At 43.9% G+C, this 22,886-nt stretch overlaps 9 protein-coding genes across 10 annotated transcripts; 5 read left to right on the forward strand and 4 right to left on the reverse strand.

Moving 5' to 3' along the window:
* Window positions 1-96: 96 nt before the first annotated feature.
* On the forward strand, window positions 97-1,169 carry LOC115761227. Its single transcript, XM_030702916.1, has 3 exons — window positions 97-397; window positions 523-619; window positions 677-1,169. Exons 1-3 carry the CDS (start codon window positions 278-280, stop codon window positions 1,084-1,086), a joined length of 627 nt encoding a protein of 208 aa, XP_030558776.1. The 5' UTR covers window positions 97-277; the 3' UTR covers window positions 1,087-1,169.
* Window positions 1,168-2,907, reverse strand: LOC115761224 (dimethyladenosine transferase 2, mitochondrial). The gene is made up of 4 exons (XM_030702914.1): window positions 2,306-2,907; window positions 2,056-2,195; window positions 1,682-1,998; window positions 1,168-1,627 (listed from the first exon to the last, which is right to left on the reverse strand). Exons 1-4 carry the CDS (start codon window positions 2,823-2,825, stop codon window positions 1,189-1,191), a joined length of 1,416 nt encoding a protein of 471 aa, XP_030558774.1. The 5' UTR covers window positions 2,826-2,907; the 3' UTR covers window positions 1,168-1,188.
* An 84-nt stretch (window positions 2,908-2,991) lies between these two features.
* On the forward strand, window positions 2,992-3,924 carry LOC115761291 (protein NDUFAF4 homolog). The gene is made up of 4 exons (XM_030703018.1): window positions 2,992-3,216; window positions 3,282-3,373; window positions 3,435-3,669; window positions 3,730-3,924. The coding sequence occupies exons 1-4, from the start codon at window positions 3,072-3,074 to the stop codon at window positions 3,864-3,866; spliced, it is 609 nt and encodes a 202-aa protein (XP_030558878.1). The 5' UTR covers window positions 2,992-3,071; the 3' UTR covers window positions 3,867-3,924.
* LOC115761290 (WD repeat-containing protein 61) lies at window positions 3,922-5,285 on the reverse strand. Its single transcript, XM_030703017.1, has 5 exons — window positions 5,190-5,285; window positions 4,843-5,134; window positions 4,552-4,790; window positions 4,301-4,488; window positions 3,922-4,245 (listed from the first exon to the last, which is right to left on the reverse strand). The coding sequence occupies exons 1-5, from the start codon at window positions 5,190-5,192 to the stop codon at window positions 3,972-3,974; spliced, it is 996 nt and encodes a 331-aa protein (XP_030558877.1). The 5' UTR covers window positions 5,193-5,285; the 3' UTR covers window positions 3,922-3,971.
* A 226-nt stretch (window positions 5,286-5,511) lies between these two features.
* Window positions 5,512-6,304, forward strand: LOC115761559 (putative lipoyltransferase 2, mitochondrial). The gene has a single exon (XM_030703343.1). It carries the CDS (start codon window positions 5,572-5,574, stop codon window positions 6,256-6,258), a length of 687 nt encoding a protein of 228 aa, XP_030559203.1. The 5' UTR covers window positions 5,512-5,571; the 3' UTR covers window positions 6,259-6,304.
* On the reverse strand, window positions 6,217-7,967 carry LOC115761557 (tRNA (guanine(10)-N2)-methyltransferase homolog). 2 transcript variants are annotated; one of them, XM_030703340.1, is made up of 4 exons: window positions 7,824-7,967; window positions 6,974-7,766; window positions 6,713-6,911; window positions 6,217-6,652 (listed from the first exon to the last, which is right to left on the reverse strand). In XM_030703340.1, the coding sequence occupies exons 1-4, from the start codon at window positions 7,950-7,952 to the stop codon at window positions 6,298-6,300; spliced, it is 1,476 nt and encodes a 491-aa protein (XP_030559200.1). In that variant the 5' UTR covers window positions 7,953-7,967; the 3' UTR covers window positions 6,217-6,297. The 2 variants fall into 2 exon arrangements, with proteins under 2 accessions (XP_030559200.1, XP_030559201.1); XM_030703341.1 differs by having other exon boundaries at window positions 6,465-6,652; window positions 6,709-6,911.
* A 55-nt stretch (window positions 7,968-8,022) lies between these two features.
* Window positions 8,023-12,183, forward strand: LOC115761554 (eukaryotic translation initiation factor 3 subunit A). Its single transcript, XM_030703337.1, has 4 exons — window positions 8,023-8,286; window positions 8,413-9,497; window positions 9,555-11,784; window positions 11,851-12,183. Exons 1-4 carry the CDS (start codon window positions 8,238-8,240, stop codon window positions 11,898-11,900), a joined length of 3,414 nt encoding a protein of 1,137 aa, XP_030559197.1. The 5' UTR covers window positions 8,023-8,237; the 3' UTR covers window positions 11,901-12,183.
* An 88-nt stretch (window positions 12,184-12,271) lies between these two features.
* Window positions 12,272-20,500, forward strand: LOC115761555. The gene is made up of 7 exons (XM_030703338.1): window positions 12,272-12,889; window positions 15,714-15,836; window positions 15,901-16,009; window positions 16,069-16,872; window positions 16,945-18,854; window positions 18,919-19,064; window positions 19,137-20,500. The coding sequence occupies exons 2-7, from the start codon at window positions 15,724-15,726 to the stop codon at window positions 19,367-19,369; spliced, it is 3,315 nt and encodes a 1,104-aa protein (XP_030559198.1). The 5' UTR covers window positions 12,272-12,889; window positions 15,714-15,723; the 3' UTR covers window positions 19,370-20,500.
* LOC115761556 lies at window positions 13,744-15,547 on the reverse strand. The gene has a single exon (XM_030703339.1). The coding sequence runs from the start codon at window positions 15,448-15,450 to the stop codon at window positions 13,909-13,911; it is 1,542 nt and encodes a 513-aa protein (XP_030559199.1). The 5' UTR covers window positions 15,451-15,547; the 3' UTR covers window positions 13,744-13,908.
* Window positions 20,501-22,886: the final 2,386 nt, after the last annotated feature.

The raw sequence follows: 22,886 nt of genomic DNA on the forward strand, positions 1-22,886 counted from the left end.
AACATTAACATTTGTCACCATGTACACCGACCCTTTAACATGATCTTTAACATACAGCGTACATACTAACATATGCTTGGAGTTCAGCTTAAAGCTGCTGCTCAGCGATTCCCAGTCATAGATCAGTTTGAGTTATTTCGCTGTGGCGACTAGACGTAAAAATCGGCAGCAAACCCTTTGACAAAAACCAGATTCCATTGGCTGCGCGCGCCAAAGCAGCCGTCAGAGAGGCGTTTTAATTTGCATATCGAGCCGAAACTAATCAAAACAAGCAAAAATGTTTCAATTGCATTTTTTGTTATTTTGTGCATTGTTTCTGATTGTCATTGGTGTGGGCTGTGCTCAAATTGCATATGTGGAGGATGCGGACATCGATAAGAGGAAAATAAATCTGGAGGTAAACGATCAACGCGACCTTCTCAGTTGATAAGACGAGCAAAATCAACATTAAACACAAGCAAAACCTTATAATTACGCACAATTTCTCTCTCTCCCTCTTTCTTCCTCTCATTCTGTCTCTAGGGCCGCAAGCCGCTTTACTCGCCCGCTCGCTGCGCCCGCTATCAACTCTTGTACCCTGGAGATCAGCTTAATGACTGGATATGCGATTGCGCGCCAGGTGAACGATGACATAATAACAATATTCAATTATAACGCATATACTATCCACTGACAGCGGCGCTTTATCATCCGGAAACCGATGCCTGCTATCCAGCATACAGGCAAGGCCCATGCAATGACACCGAAATGCTGGTGCTGTACAAGGAGAAAATCATACCCGAATGCGTTAGCAATCCCTGTCGTCAGGATGGTCATTTTCTGATACGCGACAAGTGCTTTGAGTTTGGCAACGTCAATAACAGTAACAATCCCTGCCCCAACAAGGAATACACCTATGTGCTGGGCGTCAATCCAAAGACCCTGATGGTCGACTGTGTGCAGCTGTCCATGCAGCTAGAAACGCGCATTTCCGAGCAGGAACCTAACCAACCAGTGGCTCCGCCCGATTACCACATTGAGCTGGCCGAGAAATGCGCACGCGGCAGTCGCCTTTCCATTCAAGGCCGTTGCTCGGCTGCGCCCTGAAAGTGGGTCAAATCAATATACTCAACATGATTTTTAAGTTTTTAGTTTATAGCAACAATAACAACTACTTATATACATGTTAATCGCGAGATGTTCACGAATTTAAACAGGTGATTTGATTTTCCTACGACTCTTTATCTGTTTCGGAGCAGGTTCGTCTGTCACCTCAAGGAGCTCGTCAATGCTTTCATTGCTGATATCATCCTCTTCGACCAGATTGACGCCAACCTCCAAGCTCTGCTCGTCGTTGACTGTTTCCAGCTTAAGCAACGTGTTCTCCATGGACGCCAGAAACGAGCTCTCACTGTATTCCGGCCATTGCCGAAACTGTGTGAATAGAGTCAACATTTGGCTTGGTGTCAGATCACCAAACTGTGTGTATATGTTAATGCCAGGATAATAATTGCGGTTACTCATGCTGGTGCTCTGCATCGTGTACTGCGGCAAGTGCTGTGTGGATTCATCGGCATAGATAGGTGAGACGTCCTCCAAAGCATTCTGATTGATAATCAGTCGTGGTCCGCAGCCGGGTACCCATTTCCTGCACAGAATTCAATTGTTAGGTACATGGCATGAAGCTTTATAGCACACTCACTCTAAATTGGGTATGATGCGATTGCGTCGACTCACAAAATTTTGCTTGATAAAGTACCATAGAGCAGGCAGATCCTGAACTGGACATATTTCATGCAGGTTACGACGCGGCACAAATTTAACTAAATACAAATACTCAGGATTAATGGACCTGACCTTGGCCAATTTGCTGCCTTTGCTTATATTATAGTCGCCCTGTACCGGTAGAAAACTCTCGCGTGGCAACTTGGCTATAAAACGATGCTCGAAGAGTATTTGAAACAGCACCGAGGCGGAGCGATAGATCAAATAACCGATCTCATTCGAGCAGGTCAAGTGCTATAAAAATAGTATAGATAAGGAATTGAAAAGGATATAGCATGTAGCAATACGCACAATATAAATGGGGGGCGGCAGCGCCAGAATCATTTCACAGCGTCCCCAGTTGTAGAGGCTCGTCTGGAATATCAGCGAGTTGATCAAGTGCTTAAAGAACGGATAGGAACCCACGGCGCCAAATACAAGCATATTAACATCTGCAAAAAGAAGCCGTACAGAATAGTTTATCGGTGTGCCAGAAATTAAAGACCCATCCATACACAAAACTGATAAGCAATAAGCTAATCACCTTAAGAAAATCACTTGCCTTCGTTAAATGCGCGCTGTGGTGCGTCGCTTAGCAAATCGACCAGGCGCGTGCCGCTGTCCATCTTATCCATGAAGGCCAGCTTCCATAGTGCAACAAAATCGCCGTGCCGCACCTTGACACGATCCGGATACAACGCATGCAACTCCTGTAGGCGGGGCATAAAGTGTTCCATCGATTCGATCAGAAGGATCTTACGAAACTGTGTTTCCCGGTCGAGCAAATGCTTTGTAAAGTAACCGGGTCCGGGATTCAGCTCCAGCACAGTGTCACATTTGGTTTGTCGCAGATGTGGCTCCAAGCAATCATTGATCTGCTGAGCTATCTGGGCATTGGCCACATACATGTGTGGGGCACTCTTTTGCTTTTTGGTGAGCAGCTTCTCTGGAAATTCGCCGCTATAGCGTGTCACCCGCTCCGCCTGCGCGGCACGCTTAGCCTTGGTGCTTTGATAGCAGTTGCTCAGCTTTTGAATGTTTCTCGCGCTGCACAGCTTGAAGCTGCAGCGCAGCGACATCATTTTAGTTAAGTTATTCAGAGTAAATAAATAATTCTCTTAGAATTTCTGTGCCGTACCAACGGTCTGTTTTTGTTTGTTTACAGCACTCACATCTTTTATGGTCTTCGCAGCACTGCATCGGTAGTTTTCCAACACTTTTTTTGTTGGTTATGTTTACAAATACACCAGTTTTACAGCTGCTTGAGCTTTGGGCAGATAAACCAATAAATTTAATTTAATTGTTAATTAAAATTAAACTATTTCGAAATGGGCAAGGCCATGTCTATGGTGGCACGCAAAGCTAATCGTTTTAATGTAGAGAATCGCGCACATCGCGTGCTAGAACGCGAAAAGCCGACGCCGGCACCAAAATATGAGTCCAATTTGCGCGACATGGAAAGAACATTGGAATGTAAGCAATCCTGCAAGCTGAAATAACATATATGGTACACACCTTGACTTGTTCTCTATTTGTAGTGGATCCCAAATTTGTGGACAAACTCAACATAAAGGACGCTGGCTTGGACACACGACTAAAAGATGTTTATGTAACATCGCAGGATCAATTTGTGGGTTAAACAAAAGTCATGCTACAAGCCAATTAATATAGCCACATTGAAATGTTAATAGATTCAACGCGTTTTGGACCGTCAAGAAGCTACTACCAAAGAAGAACGACCGCTGCCTTTGGAGCGCACCACACCTGAGGATTTTGAGTATGGTTATATGGAACCAACACGCACCTCACAAGGCCGATGCACTCTGCGGCAGGCACTGCAGTTCATCAACGATCATCAGCTAGATCCCGAAGAGTGGACAGCTAAGAAAATAGCGAATGAATACAAAATAAAGGAGTCGCACGTCGGTAAGTTTAGTAAATTTTATCTATATCTGAATGCTAAAGACTAATTCACTTTTCCTGTAGATAATATACTTTACTATTTCAAGACGTTCAGCGTCTATATTCCTGATCAGAAATACAAGGACAAAATGTTGACGCAATCTAAACCAAAACTTATACAGGATAAGCCAAGTATAGTGGACAATGATAGTAAAACTTAGTTAGAATGCATATTCGATAGAATCGATTGTCGTAATAGTTAAAATACTTGTTATTAATTTAAAACTATGTTTTATTTTACAAACTGCGACTGCGCTTCTTATGGATCACACAATGGCATTGGATGGACAGTTATAAACGTTGAGAGACTTGTCTTCTGAAGCTGATATTACTTTATCGTTGCTAGGGCTGTAGCGCACACCCCAGACTTGATCTGTGTGCTCGTTAAAGGTGTGCAGACATTTTCGCTCCGCTGTATCCCAGACTTTTACACTGCGATCACTGGACGAGCTGGCAAAGTGCTTGCCGTCCTCCGAGAAAGAGACGCACAGCACCCAGGAGGCGTGGCCAGATAGTGTACCAACCACATCGGAATGTGCACTAAAATTTGGATAGCTTAAAAATATTCTGTTTGAATGAAAACCAATTAACTTACACATCGTACAGCTTCATGTGTCCATCGTCAGAGCCGGTTAGCAACATTTGGGAGTTGGGCGAAAAGCAAAGGCTGCGCACAGGCATGGCGTGGCCTTCAAGCGTTTGCGCTACTTTGCCAGCAGCCACATCGAAGATGGTAATGATGCCATCAATTGCGCCATTTGCGATGTACTTGCCATCAGGACTCTAAAAATGTAAAAAGTACACTTTATAGTAGTTTTCACCAAGATAAACAATTTGTTTACCCACATATGCAATGCTGAGCGTGTATTTGCCATTTTGGGCATCCAGCACTTGTTCGGCTTTTCCAGTTTCCACGCTGTACATAGAGATCTTACCATCATTTAAGCCAGAAATGACATACTTGTTGCACGGCGAGAATCCCACCGTCCATAAATCAACTGGACCGAATGTTAACATATGTTTCTTATCGCCAGTCCTGGCATTCCAAAGGCACATGCTGGAGTCTAACGAGCTGCTGGCAATTGCTGTGAAATTAACTATTGTACATTATCCTTTGAATTATCGACCAGCGCTTACTTTGACCATCAGAGCTGACGGCAACGGACACGACACCAAGAGCATGGCCCTTTAGCTTGTGTCGCAGTTTCAGTGTATTATCTTCACGTACATCCCATACTTTCACCAGGTCGTCCAGACCCCCGGTCACAATGAAATCTGTTGGTTTTTTCTCTTTTTTGTCAAAATCAAACGGATTTTCTTCCTCTACCACATCCTCCCCCTCGTCACTAGCCGGCTCCGGGTCGCGACCCCAGGCGCATGCCCAGAGTGCATTGTCGTGAGCATTTTCCTCTTTGTGCAACAATGAAAACTAAAAAAACAATTTTTCAGAACTAAGTTTTCTGTTTGCTTGGTATATCACTTACCATTCTTAATGCAAATGCTTAAAACTATATTTTGGCAAAATTAGCTTACGACAGAGTTGCATAGAATAATTCACCAAACGACTCACTAAATTGAACTAAGTCATTAGAGTCGATTTTTGGATCTGGCCCTGGAATCAATTTATCGCATCAATTTATTTTTTTAAGCCCATAAGCAAATAAATTTTATTGCAGAATTGTAAAAAAAAAATGAAATGGTAAAGTGCATACGTTTTTTGATTTCAGCCTTAAATATTTTTGAACATCGAATCATTATCCCACAGTTAGATGATTCCGGTTCCGGAACCAACTTCCAAAAACCGACGCAGAGACCTACGCTAGTTTGACGCACGTAATTCGACCCACATGTTGTAAACAAAACAAAATGCCTACAGCTCAGCCGATAGTAACTGTTGTTCGCGCTGGACGCCAAAGTTACGCAGCTGGACTGCGGTTGCAAGCAGAGCTGGCAAAACAAAATGTTTCGCAGTATGCGGAGTTTCGTAATTTTCTGCTGCTCCTGGAACATGATCCCGTTTACACCATAGGCATACGAACCAAAGGCTACACATCGCAGGACGAGGATCGACTGCGCAAGTTAGGCGCGGATTTCCACCGCACAGATCGTGGCGGCTTGATTACATTTCACGGCCCCGGCCAATTAGTTGCCTATCCAATTGTAAATCTGCGTCAATTCACGCCAAGCATACGCTGGTATGTGGGCACGCTGGAGCACACTGTGATTGAAACCTGCCGTCAAATGGGCATAGCAAATGCGACTACCACGAAAGACACGGGCATTTGGGTGGGCGATCGTAAGATTTGTGCCATCGGCGTACACGGTTCGCGTTACGTCACAACACATGGCATTGGCCTTAACTGTTCCACTGATTTGAAATGGTTCGATCACATTGTGCCCTGCGGAATTGAGGGCAAAGGCGTAACGTCCCTCAGTGAGCAGCTGGGACGGCATATCAGCACATCCGAGGCGACTGACGCGTTGCTGGACAGCTTTGCGCAGACTTTTAAATGTTGTGTGCAAGAACAAACACAGGCACGAGTCACAAATTAACAATATATACCTATGTTTTTGTATATTTTAGTAAAGTATTTAGTTGAACCGAGCTTTGTTTAAGTCGCATTTCTTAGCACGCCCATCACTGGGGATTTTACCGCGCATTTCCATCTCTTGGCGACCCTGCTCTCGCAGTGTCGCTTTTCGCATGCGGCGTTCCTGGCGTGACTCCAGTGCGCCGTTAGCATTAAAATAGCGGTCTCTAAATTCCTGCGCGGACGAAGCAGCGAGTTGTGTGACACTGTCAGTGGGGCTCGCTACATCAATGTACTCCATATGTTTCTCATAAGTAAGTAAACGACGCGCTGTGTTGCCTGTCAGCTGTTGCTCCGAGTTGGCTACTAGGCGCAGATGTGTATGTTGAGGTAGCATTGTTTCGCTGTAGTCCTCGCTGCAAGCAGTTTCAATAAAAAACTTTAATTCGCTTGGATTTGGTGACTAACGTACGCACCGGTGAAAGGGCAGCCAGCAAACAAGTCTTCCGCCCAGTTTTAAGTGTGTTGCGCCAAACTGCAGCAGGTCTGCATATAGATGCTGAAGGGAATAATGTGAGGTTGAGGGATAATGTGCCATGGTTGTCGTTCTTGTATTCTCCTTCGGATTAAACTTATTCTCCACCTTTTCAGTTGCCTCGCGTATTCCATATGGAGCTAACAATAAATAAATAAACTTAATTTCTACTAAATAGTTAGTCAACAATTGGTGTACTCACGATCGGTAATGATGCTATCGAAGGTAATGCGTCTATGCCAGAGTGGATTCGAAAAGTCTGCGACCAACACATCCATGTAGCGATCCGCACAGCCATACTGTTGGAGGTTGGCGCGTATGCTTTCATCTTTGTCGCGCACTTTTTGGGTAATTCGACTGGGCCTGCAGCGTGCATGGACCATCATAAAGTCAATATCAGCGCCTAGGACATAGCCTCCAAATTTCGCGGCACTCACCAACAGCGAGCCAGTGCCCACAAACGGATCAAAAACCAGGTCCCCATCACGCACCATTGCCTGGTTGGCCATAAGAAGACTGAGCTGTGCATCCATGCTGGTGTTGCCAATAAATTTGCGTTGCTTTAGCGAAAGCTGCTTAATTAAATGTCGCTGGCCCTGGGCCATCATGCGTCCAAAGAGAATATCTTCGGGCGTAACAGGCACAGCAGTAGGATCCAAGCCCCAAAACTCCAGATACCACCATTCGACTTGTGGATTCTTAAGATCGACAGTTCCTTCGATTGGCAGATAGTCCATGGTCTCGATCTTTTCAACCTTTTCTTTTTGGCTAAAGTGCTTATTGTATGTTTCAACAGTAATCTTAAAACTTTCCGCTTTGAAAGACTCTTTAAGCGGTTCTTGATGCAAGTCCACGTGAGCTCGTAAACGTCTATGGAATTCAGGTAACGTATGGGCGTGCGAATATAGCTCGATGATAGACCGTAGTGCAATCGATCGGGAGGCGTACTGCAGTGCTGTTTCATCATTGGGAAACTCCACTAGCCAAAAAGGTTTCTATCAAATATTTGTTTTATTAAATGATTTTCAAATCGAGAAGGCGTTGTCAGTTACCAAACGATGTTCCGACAAATTTCGAAATTGTAGGCCAAACAATTTAACAAGTGATTCGAACTCTGCGACGCGAAAGTCAACGTGCTCCTGGGCAAACCAAAGTATATATTTTTTCCATAACTTTGTCATTTTTTCTAAATTGTAAATATTATTATGAGCATTAGCATGTGCATTTGTTGTTTTTTCTTTATTTAGCTGTCAAAATATCGATACTTTCGTATGAACTATCGATTGAACGGATAACGTGCAACTCTGTCAAACGTCAACTCGGTCATTTTGCATAAATTTCGGAGGCACACGTAGGCGAGCTGAAGATTTTTATAAATTTTCTGCTACAGCAAGCCTCATAGCTGCCCAATAATAGTGAAAAATACAAGTTAAAGTGTCAGTGCGTTAAATTGTAATCAAGTTAAAATGGCACGTTACACTCAACGTCCTGAAAATGCTCTGAAACGAGCCAATGGTAAGTGCATGAAAATTTTCCATGCGGCAGCGAATTAGCTGACCAAAGCGAAATGTCAAAAGTGACACGCTCTATTGTGAATGCCAATTTGAAACCGTTTCTTTTCTTTCTCTTTCTATTGTGTAGAATTTATTGAGGTGGGAAAACCTTTGCGTGCCCTGGACACGTTGCAGGAGGTTTTCCGCAACAAGAGGTGGAACTATGCCTACTCGGAGACGGTCATTGAGCCGCTCATGTTCAAGTATCTGTACTTGTGCGTGGAGCTCAAGAAGTCGCATATCGCGAAAGAGGGTCTCTTCCAATACCGTAACATGTTCCAGCTGGTCAATGTGAACTCACTGGAAAATGTGATTCGCGGATACTTAAAGATGGCCGAAGAGCACACTGAGGCGGCTCAGGCGCAATCATCGGCCGCCGTCGCGGTGCTGGAATTGGATGATCTGGACAACATTGCGACACCGGAGAGCATCTTGATGAGCGCCGTTTGCGGCGAAGATGCCCAGGATCGTTCGGATCGCACCATTTTGCTGCCATGGGTCAAATTCTTGTGGGAATCTTACTGCCAATGCTTGGAACTGCTACGCGTCAACACGCATTGCGAAGCACTCTATCATGATATTGCGCGCATGGCCTTCCAGTTCTGCCTGAAGTACAATCGCAAGAGCGAATTTCGGCGCCTGTGCGACAAGCTGCGCAAGCATCTTGAGGACATTTGTAAGAGCAGCAATCAGACAACGGGCGTTTCCATTAACAAGGTCGAAACGCAGCAGCTGTGCCTGGACACTAGGCTCTACCTGTTGGACTCGGCCATTCAGATGGAACTGTGGCAGGAAGCCTACAAGGCAATTGAGGACATTCACGGCCTGATGGCCATGTCCAAGAAGACGCCGGTGCCCAAAACCATGGCCAATTACTATCAGAAACTGGCTATGGTATTTAGCAAGGCTGGTAACCAGCTATTCCATGCAGCCGCTTTGCTCAAACTGTTTCAGTTGACGCGTGAGCTAAAGAAGAACTTGACAAAGGATGATCTGCAGCGTATGGCGGCTCATGTCTTGCTGGCTACGCTGTCGATACCATTGCCTTCAGCGCATCCGGAATTTGATCGGTTTATCGAGGCGGATAAGAGCCCACTTGAAAAGGCACAGAAGCTGGCTGTGTTGCTGGGTCTACCCCAACCACCCACACGTGTCTCCCTAATTCGTGAAGTTGTAAGTAAATTGAATCGAATTGTTGTTAAGTATTGGTTTTACCATTTTCTCATTTAGGTGCGTTTGAATGTGCCGAATCTAGTATCGGACGAGTTCCGAAACTTGTACAACTGGCTCGAGGTGGACTTTAATCCACTCAACCTATGCAAGCGCATTCAGTCTATTGTTGATACCATTGAGAGCAGCGAAACGGAGAATACACTCCTCACACCATACATTCAGTCGCTTAAGGATGTGACTATCATGCGTCTGATTCGCCAAATCTCGCAAGTTTACGAGAGTATAGAGTTCAAACGACTGCTTGAGCTGGCGCCTTTCTGCAACATCTTCGAGCTGGAGAAATTGTTGGTGGAGTCTGTCCGTCACAACGACATGCAGATACGCATCGATCACCAGCGCAACAGCATTTATTTCGGCACCGATCTAACTGAGAGTCAGCGCGAATATCGTCCTGATGGACCGACGTTGCAGTCAATGCCATCAGAGCAGATCCGCTCGCAACTGGTCAACATGTCAACTGTATTGACCCGAGCCGTGTCCATTGTCTATCCGAACCGGGAGCGTGATCAGAGAGCCAAGCTGCGCACCCAAATGGTACAACACTATCATGAGATTAAGGATCGCGAGCATCAGCGCATTCTGCAGCGTCAAAAGATCATTGAAGATCGCAAAGAGTTTATTGAGAAGCAGAACAACGCGCGCGAAGAGGAAGAGGCGCGTCGCCACGAAGAAGAGTCGCGCAAAGCGAAGCTGGCCGAACAGAAGCGACTGGAACAGGAGCAAGAGGAGCGCGAACGCAAGCGTCACGAAAACGAAATCCAGGCCATCAAGGAGAAGAGCCTTAAGGAAAAGGTGCAGCAAATATCGCAGACTGCACATGGCAAGAAAATGCTATCCAAACTGGATGAGGAAGGCATCAAAAAGCTCGATGCTGAGCAGATCGCGATGCGTGAGAGCGAGGAGCTGCAGCGAGAACGTAAGGAGCTGCAGTCTAAGCTTAAGTCGCAAGAGAAGAAGATTGATTACTTTGAGCGTGCCAAACGCATCGAGGAGATACCGCTCTTTGAGAAATATCTGGCCGAGAAAAATGTCAAGGACAAAGAATTTTGGGAGGCCACAGAACAAACTCGCATTGAGAACGCAATTGCCGAACGCAAGGATGCTGTCAGTCAGCAGGATCGCCTTAAGCGCATGTACCCCGATCGCGATGAGTACCTCGATGCACTTAAAAAGGAGCGTGCTTCCCTTTACGTGGAGAAGCTTAAGAAGTTTGACATTGCTCTCGCCGAGGAACGCAAGAAGCGTCTGGCTGATCGTGTGCTGCGTCGTCGGGAGGAACGCCGCCAAGCATATCTACGCGCTAAGGAGGAGGAACGCTTCCGCAAAGAGGAAGAGATACGACATGCTCGCGAAGCTGAGGAGCGCGCCGCAGCCGAAGCACGTCGTTTGGAACGTGAGGCCGAAGATGAGAAACGTCGCCAGCAATACGAAAAACAGCGTGCCAAGGAGGAGGAAGCCGAACGCAAGATCCAGGAAGACCGCGAGCGTCTCGCTCGCGAAGTCGCCGTCGAGCGTGAGCGCAGCGAAAAGGAGCGTGATGTCTGGCGTCCACGTGCCGACCGGGCTGAGCGCCCCAGTGCTGCACCAGCCGGAGGTGCCAGCGAGTGGCGTCGTAATGCTCCTCCAACTGATCGCAATGAGCGCACTGATCGCGGCGATCGTAATGATCGCAATGACCGTAATGATCGTAATGATCGAAATGATCGTAATGATCGCAACGATCGCCCCGAACGTGCAGAGCGTGCAGAGCGCAAGGAGAACGATGGAGGTGCTGATTCGTCTTGGCGTGTGCGCCGCGAACCAGAATCCCAACGTGGACCTGGTGCTGGCATGGATCGTGCTGAGCGTGGTGGCGGCGGTGCTCCATCTGGCCGCGATGACAAGTGGCGTCGTGGTGGTGACCGCTCCGACCGTCTTGGCGGTGACCGCGATCGTGATTCTTTCCGGCGAAACGATGGACCCCGTCGTGACGATGATCGCGGTGGCTTCCGTCGCGATGATCAGCCCCAACGTGAAACAGGCAGCAACTGGCGCGATTCGCCGCGTCAGAACGATCGTGATAATCGCCGTCCGACTGGTGAGAGACGCGATGTGCGCGGTGCTGGACCTAAGGAAGGCGGTGGTGGCGTCAGCGGAGGTGGTGCTGGTGGTGGTGGAAATTGGCGTACTGCTCCATCTCCCCGTGAGGAGAAAGCCCCACCCAAGCGAGAACAGGCACAGGACAAGGGTGAGTTTTGAACAATCCAGTACTCTAAATACTTAAAAATTTATATAAATTTCCTTCCCTTTGCAGAAAATAAAGCCGGCGACGATGGCGAATGGACTAGCGTTAAACGGCGTTAATTATTTATATAAATATCTTCCGCATTGTCGTAAAACACACAGCAGATTAGTCTGTACCCAATTTTTTTAATATAATATATGTACACATAACGTATTCTCATTGAAACGAAATATGCGCTAATCGCCCCGATAACATGATAATGCTTTGGGCAAATTTTTTAAAAGCTCTGCCCTAAAGTCTAAGCAATTCTTTCAAAATATTTATATTCGTATGCCAGTAGCCCGACCTTGTCTCTCTGTCTGTCGAATTAAAGTCCATACTAATAAATCTGAATAGCCACAATTTTCGAGTTTCAACGAAATTATAATTATTTTAAATGGATAGATTTCAGGAATACATCTGGGTATCTCCACAAATAAATAAATTGAAAACTATGATGCGATGTAAACAATCTTTGGAGTTCATACAAAATCGTTGCTTGAGAAATGGAGAATTTTATTCATGCCCATGAAATGCTCGCAAATAAAAATTGGAGCATGTTTTAAATAATGTTTAATATTGCGATTTTGCAACAGACTGAAGACAGAACAGAAATCTGTTAACTTATGGCAGTTTCCCCTTTTATTTACAGTAGCTGTTAATAGCAGTTCAGTTTATGTTATTGAACAGGTCGCTGTTTGAGAAACAGCTGTAAAGAAAAACAGGCAACGGTCACATTCTTCAAATAAAATTATTCCCCGCGGTTCGCGTCCACGTGAACACATTTCAGCAATGTGATTCATAAAGTTATTAGATAAAAATCCTATAAAAACTGTGTAGTGTTTGCTAATAAATTTCAACTTAAATAATAAACAAAAGCAGCAACAAAGTCTTCAAACTTAAATAATTTAAATAATTGAAATAGTGTGTGCGTTGGCGTTGCAGACGCGGCGCTCAACATGTGAGGTTAAAGCAGACAAACAGACAACGGCAACAAATAATTCAAGACAATTTAAAAACATTGATTTACCTATCAATTAGAGCATAGTTAATACAGCATCCTTTAAAGGTAATATATTATTAGTGTTGAAATCAAACATGGACAGGTGCTCCTGCCGTCAGCAAGTGCAAATGATATTAGAGCTAAAACAAAAAAAATTCGCCTGGAACTGTTAGCGATGTGGAGGGCTCGCATTTCGTCGTCTGCCATCTCCTGCCACTTATTTATCATGAAAACAGCTTTCTAAACAAAACGTTTGTGTGTCGTGAGTGTCTGAAATGTGATAGTAAAGTTTAACGAATATCGAATAGATTGTTGTTAAGCATCAGCATACATATGCGTGCACCTACACAGTCGCATATAAATATGTTAAAAGCAAAAGCACATGGTGCGGCGGCGGCACTCACACACACGTGGTCGTGTCATAGCCGCTGTGTGCGTGCGTGCTGTATATGCCTATGTATGTATGTATGTATGTGTGTTGCGGTGTTTGTTGTTATTGTTTTCCGTTATGCCAGTCGTTTTGCTCAGAAATGATTTATGAATTTCCCCAAATATGATCACTAAACGTGTAAATTGTGTCCATTTTAAATACATAAAATACTTAAAAAAAAACATATATAAATGGGAAAGCGGCTTCAATTGCGGCATCTCGAAGGGCAGAAACAACAGCATGTTGCTTGCTAAAAACGTGCCACGCTGCTTTTTGCCATTCCCTTTTGTGCTACTATTTGGTGCATTTTCAGCGTTGCCAACTTGTTAACGTATGCGCGCCTAAATGAAAATGTTATCGATTTCGAAATAACATGCACGTGGGATATATATAGATACGGACATTTTTCGGGTAGACCCTTCTCAGTCGCAATTCAATTATTTACTTTTAATACCAACTTTGGACTGGCTGCCCTTAAAATAATTACCAGAATAATAGTTTGCGTGTTTTAATATTAGTTTGTCATACATATGTTAAAATTTGGAATAGTTTGCTTGTGTATTTTGGTTTGCGTTTGACATATTAAGCAGCATATATCTGCACTGTAACCCTTGGTAACATATAATTATGTACATTGTCATAAATTAAATTAAATTTAAGTATATTTATTTGGTTCCTTTGAGCGTCTTTGGCGACGTGTGGCGATCATATTGTGCTTAGCCCTCATGCGTTGCATCAGCTGCTCGTGATTCTTCTCCAGCTGCTCTAGCTGTTGTTGCAATTTATCAGTCACGCCCGGCTCCAGCACCAAATAATTCTGGACCTGCACGTTCCTAGCTGCCAAATTGTTGAGCTGCGAGGACAATTGCTCGTCGTTCCCGGTCAAGATAAAGTATCCAGTGTTTCCTATAATTTTGGGTGGATATGCATCTACAGGTGCCACTGAGAGCTGCTGGATGGCAGTCGATATGTCCGCCACCTTAGCTGACTGTTTGGGTTTGCTCGCAGGCTTTGAAATTCTTGCACTTTCGTTTGTCCTTACCTTCATTCCTGTGTTAGCTTGAATTTCTGCAAAGATATCTCGTCTTTGTTCTGTCTTGGTTGTGGCATCCAATTGGGCGGACTTTGCTAGTTTGGGCGTTGCAATCTGTCCAGTGGCTTTATCTGCCATGCTTGGCTTACTTTTTTGTTGCTTTGCCTCGTTTTTCTTTATTAGCTGTTCCGTAGCCTTAATTTTTGAGTTCTGCTTGTTGAGTTGTTTTATTTTCTTGAGCACATCCTTCTCCAGCAGCTTCTCCTTTTTCTCCAGCATTTGGATTATGCGCCGCCGAGTCGCTACCGAAGGTGGCTGCGTGGTTTTGCTATCATCTTCAAACTTAGCCTCCACTGGCAGCCCTATTGGGTTATTATCACTAGTGATATTGATATTATTTCGTCCAGGCGACAAGGAGCGCAGATGGTTGAGCGGGAGACGCCTGTTGGCATTCTTGCAGACTTTCTTCTCATTTGCGCGTTTCTTGCCTGCCAAGAGCTGATTTAATACCACTTTGCAGAACTCGCAGCTACAGGTTTTATTTGCCTTATTATCGCTGCCCGGGGCACCACTGAGAGCAGTCTTCACAGTCTCATCCAGTTGAGCGCTTGATAAATTCATCGGTTCGGTCACTTTAGCTGGTGGAGCTTTGTAATTTATCTTTTTGTTGAAAACTTTTGAGAGCTTCTGAATTTTGGTAAATGTTGCCACTGCACGTCGGGTTAAGGACTTGCTGAACGAGCCCTGCTCATTGGGCGCTGCTGGTAGCGGCATGGCGCCCTCTGCTCCATTGGCAACCTGCTTCTGAATATTCTCATCGACGAGCAGGTCGAATACTTTCTTATCCGACTGTGTGGTCTTGTCCTTAACGATAATTGTCACTGTCGTCTTGCCCTCTGGATTTAGTTCGGCTCCCTCTGTTGCTGGCTGCTGCGATTGGGTGGTCTTTAGGCTGTTTGGCTTTGCAGATGGCTGTTTGGTGGCGATTTTGGGCTCCGGCTTGATACCACTGGATGACGGCTTGATATCCAGCGTGCTTGTAGGCAGCGGAACAACATTTCCATTTCCATTCTGAGCCTCCGGCGTAATGCGCGCATTTTTCTCGGATTGGCGCTTGGCCTCTGCCGCCTTGCGCTGACGCCGAGTGATTACCTTTTTGGGCATTACACTCTTTTTAAAAAAAAAAATTAAAAAAATTTGGATATAGTGCTTGAAAAATCGACTGCGCTATGAATTTTTGTTTTCTGCTGCGCTCTTGACGTTGGTCGAATGAACTCACAGATTTTCAGCTATTATATGCTAAAGGAAATTAAATACCAAGCCTACTTGCTAATTGAATTCTTGCGTTTTATTAACTGAAAAGTTGAATTATTACAGTGTGATATTTTACAACAAATTACAACTTATTTTTTTACCTACAATTGCAGACGTACTTTTATGAACTCACCTATTATGGATTCACGCATGCTAAATGTGTTTCACGAGGATCACTACGAGGGGAACTTTGTCAAATATGATCCAGAGTCAAATTTCTGGTCAGCCAATGATGAGTATGTGCTTGCTTTACAAATAAATACCACTTATACTCATGTTTATCTTATAATCCATCAACAGTTTACAACTTACGGACACGCTGAATGGCATTCTGCCCATTGCGCCCACAGATGAATCGCTGCTCAGTCCAAATGAGGCCGAGGAGCAGCTGCAGAATAGAAAAAACTTGGTAATGTCTGGAATATCCATTTAATCGAATTACTCTAATTAACATGTTTGCGCCCGCAGCTCATCTATAGCGACTTTGTGGAGCAAGAGCTAAGCGACGATGCAAACGGACTCAATGGTCAGGTCTATAGGGCCATCACAGACTGCGAGGCCGAGGCGGCCTTTGAGCAGCAGCGTCAGCTCAGCGCACTTATCGATTCTGATGACGAGCACGCCGGTCGACAGGCCGAGGACGATGATATACTGAGCCAGTGCAGCAATTCCACATTTCGCACACGCACCGACAGCTCTTCAATAGGAGATTATGAGTCACATTCTAGCGATTACGATGAGATTGATGAACGCCTGCTGCCTGTTGAAGCATTTCCATTGCAGGAGGAGCGCAAACAACGCACAATTAGCACAAACACTCTCTACTCTGAATCGGATGCTCTGGGACTGAATATTGATGTGAACAATTTTGATTTGGCTGAATTTATCACAAAAGATGATTTTGCCGATAATATAAATGCACTGTCTACGAAGAATGTCCACCATGTAAAACCTATGGTAGACGCAGCATGTCCAATAAATTTACAAACAGCTTTAGTAGAGCCCAAGAAACAACAAGTAATTGCAGCTGAGAGGCCAGTCGCAGTGCTGCCGAAGCCTGTGATTATATCATCCAAGAGTCGTGATTCCGATTATGACTCGGACTCAATTATCGATGTAGAGACCGTCGATGTGATCGATGTAGATGAGTCTTTGTGGGTGGCCCAACAAATTGAAGAGCCCGCCGCCACAGAAGATTTGTGCTATGTGGACAATGTAAAGGCCGATCCATCCTGGTGTCCCAAGCAGGCCAAACGTTCAGTTACCGCTGAGGTGAGTACAAACAGGTGTGCGATAAACATTTTGAAGCATGTTAATCATTCTTCAAATGATGTCTCCACATAGCACAAAGCAGCTTCAGCTCACAATCAAAACGCAGCCAAGACAGCGAGCGTTGAAGTTCCTCCTCCAGCAATACAAGCAGTGACAGCACCAACTTCCCAAGCAGCCGCTGTCAAAGCGAAGCCAAAGGTGAGCCACAACATTTGCCTGGTGCCCAACAAAAAGCAATGTGACTTTCTAAAGCGCAAAGTGGGCGCCAAGGCAGCAGGCACAGTCACGACCAGCAAGTCCAAAGTCTCGACTAAGAAAACTCAAGAGGCTACCAAATCGCCAGCTTGCAGACAGCAGCCTTTGACAAGGCCAACGGAGTCGCAACCAATTAATACGGGTCTTGGTCTGGGCGGCAAGAATTTGGCGCTGTTAAAGCATGAACGTGATGCGGCGGCTACCTCGCTCAGCTCAGCTCAGGCAGCAACGACTGCGCCCAAACGCAAGCTCAATCTAGAGGAGTACAAACAACGGCGCTGCGGTGCAGTTTTACCCACCAAACAGCCGTCAGCGTCGGCTTCCACGCCGGCCAAGCAAGCTAAAGTGGAGCCTTGCAAAGTGCTTCCACCATCACTTGTTCAAAAGGCACAAAAGTCGCCGCAGAAAGCAGCCATCAGCAGCATTGTGAACAGTCTGAAGTGTCCGTCGAGCCAGGTAGCAGTTGCCACGGATCCCATAACCGTGGCCAAGAATAAGGTTCTACGCATGCTGGAGATGAAACGAGCACAGCAGCTAAAGATTATCGATTCGCGGGTGACAGCTAAGGTGCCAAGGGTGACGAAATTGCCGCCGCTCAAGGATATTGTTAAGGACACATACTGCATGGAGACTGAACCGAAGGCGGAGCCAGCACAAACGGCACAGATAGTGCCCAGCAGTAAGATGCAGGCGGACTATGAAGAGATTATTATTGTTTCGGTTAGCTGCAACACGGATATTACGATACCGCCGCATCAAGCGAGCGTTGCGCTTAGGGACAACAGGACAACAACACCCTCATCGCGCTCACTGTTAAAATCGTCTGTGCTGCTGTACAACATCTCCAATGGCAGCGAGGCGGGCAAGGACATGACCAACTCGCTGATTGCCAGTATACAGAGTGAGGTTGTGAAGCAAACGAATTGCGAAGCGCTGACTACACCGACAGCAAAAGCGACGACAGCAGTAGATCAGAATGCACAGCATGGCGAGGATATGGTCATCATGCATCTGCCCAAGAATCGAACTCGTAAGCCTATGGCCAGCATGGGCACACAAACTGAACTGCAACCCGAATTTCCATTGCTGACCTTGCCCACGACGAGACAATCGCGTGAGCGAACGCGTCGTGCCTATCACAAACGTCGCACCGATGATTCCGCTTCGAATGACTCGAGCTGCAGCTCCTCCTCGTCCTCAACTTGTAGCAGTCTCGCGTCGTATCGTTCACGTTCTAATTCAAATTCAATTGAACGTTTGCGGCACTCGGATGCGACGCCGGCCTGTGGCAGCAGTATTGGCGGTGGCGGCTACTCTTCGCGCAGCACACGACGCCATCGAAGCTCGGTAAGTTCCTCGTCCTACTCGGAGGCCGGCAAATACGAACGCCAGCAGCGACAACGCCGCACTAGCTATAACAAGCGGCGCTCGAAAAATCAGACACGTGACAATTGCTCTACCTCGGGATCAGAGTACACCGATCGTGAGCGAAGTCGCAGTCCACATAGACGCTCGCGTTCGCGCTCCACATCAGCTACGCGGTATGGCAACAATAACAACAACAGACGTGGCTATGTCGATCGTAATGTATCACAGCCAGCTGTTGAGGAGCGCCGTATCGTTTATGTGGGCCGCATTGAGCCGGATACCACCAAGGAGTTGTTGCGTCGCAAATTTTTGCCCTATGGCAGCATCAAACAAATAACCATACACTACAAGGAGAATGGGTAAGTTATCAGGATAACGAACAGTTAATATCTGATACTAATTCAACTCCTTAAAATCGAACAGAATGAAGTATGGCTTTGTGACCTTTGAACGTGCGCAGGACGCTTTCACGGCAATCGACACAAGTGCCAAAGATGCGCAAATCAACATGTATGACATTAGCTTTGGCGGACGACGCGCATTCTGTCGCGCCTCCTATGCAGATTTGGGTGAGTTGAGATCTAGTTAATTTATTTGACTATGAGTTACATTTGATTATAATTCCATTACAAAACTTACAGACAATGCGGGCATCAACAACTACCATTCGTATGTGTTTCCTAAGGCAGCGCCAGCTGCACCACAGCAGGAGGATTCCTTTGAAGCCCTGTTGCTGAAAGTGAAGGCAAAGTTAAATGCAGGCAAGCCGTCAGTAGCTACAGTTCCGACAACCCCAGCTGCCACGGAAGCAGCGACAGTTGCCACAGCAGATTGCAAGAGCAAAAATAACGATTCGGTCATAGGTCAAATTTGACATCTTTATTATAATTTGCAAATGGATTTACTTTTATATTTATGATTTGCCAGCCAACATCATTTTCAGTTTCAACCTAATATCCCTATATTATTTTTATGTACATATATATGTATAGAGCATGAAGTTTCTAACTGTCCAACCGAAAGCCTGATTAACATTCATAAAAGTTTCATTATTTATTGTAAACTAGTTGACAATAGCATTGCAAACCACACAAAACCCGTGCCACTCCTGACAGTGGGCGGTGTTTTCAATTTACAGCGAATTGATAGCAAATATGGAAATTATTAAATGGAATTGTGATAAAAAATACAAAGTCATTGATTGCATGTAAGTTAGCTGAAGCCACAGACAGCAATTAATATTGTAAAAAATAAAGAGGAATATAAATTAAAAATTTATTGAAAATTGAAGTTTATAGCCATAACGTAACAATCGAAGCAGCAACCACACAAGCACAGACAGCAAATAGTTAAATACTTACAACATGCAACAACTATATAAAATATACAAATAATATATAATGTATTAACTGTATAGTGCTATATAGAGAGAGAGCAAGGCACGCGCATGCTGCATGCGACGGTCACAAATTAAACTGTTGATAACAAAACTTTGATATTAGTTTGTAAAAGGAATATTTTGTACGTACGTAATTTTAATTTACTGGATATGATTTTTTTTGTATAGCAATGAACCAATCAACAAACCACAAACAAAATAAATGCTGCCTTGAATAATCATTATACCTGTCCATAAATATGACAGATGATACAACAACAGCAGCAACAACAACAACAAATTAATATTTATAATTTAGCTTACATTTGTCTAATTTCGTATGAATTAGTAATTGTTAACTATTAAAAATATTTGTATAAAATCTGGCTGGATCAGCCATAATATACAGGCGCCGGAGCCTCAGGCCCAGCTATTCAACTAATGTACTTTCTCTTCGTTAATTGCAACTGCCCATACAGAGAACAAATTTATTTGTTTGTTAGCATAAAACAAAATTCTTATAAAGATGAAAAATTCATTTCCTGATTAAGTTAACTCAACTATGTAATTAGGTGAAAACAAATTTTGTTTAAGTTCTTTTGTACTACTCTTTTTGGATAATTAATAAATGCGTTAGTTGCAGCATATTGAAATTGAAGATGTTTAACTACTCTTTCAAAATGAATTAAACTAGCTGCAGCAGGTCAACATTTGCTTGCAAAAATGTTGTGCACTAAATGTTCTCCAAAGTCTTTTGCATAATATCAAAAAAATAAGTGCAAAACTTTCAAAGTCTTTTTATGGGGAAAAATGTCTGGCAATACGTTAAAGTAACTGCAGCAGGTCAACATTTGCTATATTTAGTTCAAAAGAAGCTCCTACACACTTGCAAAATGTTGTGCACTAAACAATCTCCAGAGTCTTTTGCATAATATTAAAAAAAAACGAGAAATTAAGTAAATATTTGGCACGCCGATGATTTAATACACTTTTTGTCAGCTGCCCTATGAGAAGAGTGATGCCTCGTAAAAGCTGAGGTTTATGAAAAACAGTATTTTTCATTCTTGGGAATTTGTCTAGGTATCTTGAAAAACAAAGAAAGTTTTCCCAACAAGAACCTTCTTTCGACCGATCTTAACTATGGCAGCTATATGGTGTAATTGTCCGATGTTAAAAGGATATATTAAATGCGGAGCTTGCTCAAGAAATTTGGATAAGCAAAAACATTTTCCATATCCTTCCTATAGCAGCTATATGACATAGTCGCCCGATTCATTTCGACATACGAACTGCCTGCAAGAGAAAAACGGACGGCAAAGTTTCAAGATGAAAGCTTTAAACCTGAAAGACTAGTTCGCATAGCAGTAGACAGACGAATGCTGACATATTAGGGTTGAACTTTCTTCTTCTACACATTTTATGACACAATTTGATACCCTCTATAAAAGTTTATTAAATGCAAGGCTTGTAGGGAAAAGATCAACTTTTGACAGGGCTTATTGTTTACATGAAAATTACGTTTTAGTTGACAGTAAAGGTCCATATATTTTTCTACCCCTGGAGAGGGGTCACGAAATGTGTAGTCAGTCTAGTTTACTTGCTGTTTAAATAATTGCAAACTCTTTGATTATTTTTTTAAGCTGACTACATAGAATTTGGCCCTGAGGTCCGTCAGAACGGACAGCTATTCCAAATGGTTGCCACAGGAACAGTTCGTCGAAAATGGAGACAATGCACATGTGCCACGTGTATCCAAGGGTATTAAATGTTTGGCTTTCTGTGCTTAAGCAAAGAGTTTTAAAATAGTTTTATACGGAATATGTGTGAGCCGTGCAAGCAACGTTCGCTTTAACCAGTCAGTTGCTCCAGGCTATTTGGCAACATGTGTAACTGTTTGCAGTATGTTGCATTTTTTTCACATGATAAAACAAATCCTTCATCTACTTTTACAAGGACTTTGCTAAGCTTACCGTTTGGCTGCTGCCGTTCAACGAGTTCCCTCGACAATAAGTCAGCTTTAAACTAAATCCGGTTATCCTCAAGGCAGTCCTCTTGGACCCTTACTCTTTACTCTTTTTATAAACGATCTCCCCTCGGTTATATCACATGGCTGTGTACTTATGTATGCGGACGATGTGAAACTTCATCTTTCATACACTAATTCCCTTAATCACTCTCGTCTACAAGATGGTGTTAGGCCAATCAATTGCATCTAAATTGTTCAAAGTGAACACCTCATCTTGTCAGTTATACAATCGACTCCATTGCAACTTATACTAACAGTTAAGGACCTAGGCGTTCTTTTTGAATCTAAGCTCTGCTTCAATCTTCATATAGCTTCCATCGGATCCTTTCTTAACAAAACTCCTACACATCTCTCTCTTTCGCCCTATCCTTGAATACTGAATACACTGAACCTTCTTTCCCACTAATAAAATCGTTGCTTTCAGGATAACTTCGGGAACGCACTGACCATTCCCAGGTATAAGTAGGGGAATATCTTTCCCCCCACTATCTCTTTAACCTATCTACATAACACTCTGTACATTTTTTTACTTTATTAATTCTTCTTTCTTTATTTTTTCCCATTTATTGTGTTTTCATAAATAACATAACACAATTAAGATAACTTATAATTTTTACTTAAGAACGATATTTTCTCTACTTACACCTTTCTTCTTAACTGTACGCTCTTACAAACGTGCACTTTCATCAGATAAGGTAACTAAAGTGAAAAATACAAGTTGCATACAAGATTTAAAAACCTCATATTAAAATGTATGACAATTGAAATCGCTGATGTGCAAGATTTTTCATTAAATATCCTGCTAAAATACCAGGATAACAAAAATCGACAAAAATTCAACAATTACAAAATTCTGCTGCGTGCTTTCAGGCGCAGCAATTGCAAGCGGTGCGCATATTTCCACATAAACCATTTACATTTTAACCAAATTAGCTTAAAACGGGATAAAAAGGGGTTATATAACAATTCTCGCAAAAATTGTCAAGT

The sequence above is a fragment of the Drosophila novamexicana genome, unplaced genomic scaffold (genome assembly GCF_003285875.2).
Source record: "Drosophila novamexicana strain 15010-1031.04,08,12 unplaced genomic scaffold, DnovRS2.1 tig00000485-arrow-pilon, whole genome shotgun sequence".
NCBI lineage: Eukaryota > Metazoa > Arthropoda > Insecta > Diptera > Drosophilidae > Drosophila > Drosophila novamexicana.

Bases quoted from the DNA above. Each gene is read 5' to 3' on its own strand.
- LOC115761227 (XM_030702916.1), top strand. From the start codon at position 278: ATGTTTCAATTGCATTTTTTGTTATTTTGTGCATTGTTTCTGATTGTC. The intron at 398-522 runs GTAAACGATCAA...TTCTGTCTCTAG, and splicing joins AGAGGAAAATAAATCTGGAG to GGCCGCAAGCCGCTTTACTC. The intron at 620-676 runs GTGAACGATGAC...ATCCACTGACAG, and splicing joins GATATGCGATTGCGCGCCAG to CGGCGCTTTATCATCCGGAA.
- LOC115761224 (XM_030702914.1), bottom strand. From the start codon at position 2,825: ATGATGTCGCTGCGCTGCAGCTTCAAGCTGTGCAGCGCGAGAAACATT. The intron at 1,999-2,055 runs GTGCGTATTGCT...CTATTTTTATAG, and splicing joins TGCCGCCCCCCATTTATATT to CACTTGACCTGCTCGAATGA. The intron at 1,628-1,681 runs GTGAGTGTGCTA...AATTCTGTGCAG, and splicing joins CGCATCATACCCAATTTAGA to GAAATGGGTACCCGGCTGCG.
- LOC115761291 (XM_030703018.1), top strand. From the start codon at position 3,072: ATGGGCAAGGCCATGTCTATGGTGGCACGCAAAGCTAATCGTTTTAAT. The intron at 3,217-3,281 runs GTAAGCAATCCT...CTCTATTTGTAG, and splicing joins CATGGAAAGAACATTGGAAT to TGGATCCCAAATTTGTGGAC. The intron at 3,670-3,729 runs GTAAGTTTAGTA...CTTTTCCTGTAG, and splicing joins AATAAAGGAGTCGCACGTCG to ATAATATACTTTACTATTTC.
- LOC115761290 (XM_030703017.1), bottom strand. The intron at 4,791-4,842 runs GTAAGCGCTGGT...TTAATTTCACAG, and splicing joins CGTCAGCTCTGATGGTCAAA to CAATTGCCAGCAGCTCGTTA. The intron at 4,246-4,300 runs GTAAGTTAATTG...TCCAAATTTTAG, and splicing joins CACATGAAGCTGTACGATGT to TGCACATTCCGATGTGGTTG.
- LOC115761559 (XM_030703343.1), top strand. From the start codon at position 5,572: ATGCCTACAGCTCAGCCGATAGTAACTGTTGTTCGCGCTGGACGCCAA.
- LOC115761557 (XM_030703340.1), bottom strand. From the start codon at position 7,952: ATGACAAAGTTATGGAAAAAATATATACTTTGGTTTGCCCAGGAGCAC. The intron at 6,912-6,973 runs GTGAGTACACCA...ATTTATTGTTAG, and splicing joins CGATAGCATCATTACCGATC to CTCCATATGGAATACGCGAG. The intron at 6,653-6,712 runs GTGCGTACGTTA...AACTGCTTGCAG, and splicing joins TGCTGGCTGCCCTTTCACCG to CGAGGACTACAGCGAAACAA.
- LOC115761554 (XM_030703337.1), top strand. From the start codon at position 8,238: ATGGCACGTTACACTCAACGTCCTGAAAATGCTCTGAAACGAGCCAAT. The intron at 8,287-8,412 runs GTAAGTGCATGA...TCTATTGTGTAG, and splicing joins TGCTCTGAAACGAGCCAATG to AATTTATTGAGGTGGGAAAA. The intron at 9,498-9,554 runs GTAAGTAAATTG...TTTCTCATTTAG, and splicing joins TCTCCCTAATTCGTGAAGTT to GTGCGTTTGAATGTGCCGAA.
- LOC115761556 (XM_030703339.1), bottom strand. From the start codon at position 15,450: ATGCCCAAAAAGGTAATCACTCGGCGTCAGCGCAAGGCGGCAGAGGCC.
- LOC115761555 (XM_030703338.1), top strand. From the start codon at position 15,724: ATGAACTCACCTATTATGGATTCACGCATGCTAAATGTGTTTCACGAG. The intron at 16,873-16,944 runs GTGAGTACAAAC...GTCTCCACATAG, and splicing joins AACGTTCAGTTACCGCTGAG to CACAAAGCAGCTTCAGCTCA. The intron at 19,065-19,136 runs GTGAGTTGAGAT...CAAAACTTACAG, and splicing joins CGCCTCCTATGCAGATTTGG to ACAATGCGGGCATCAACAAC.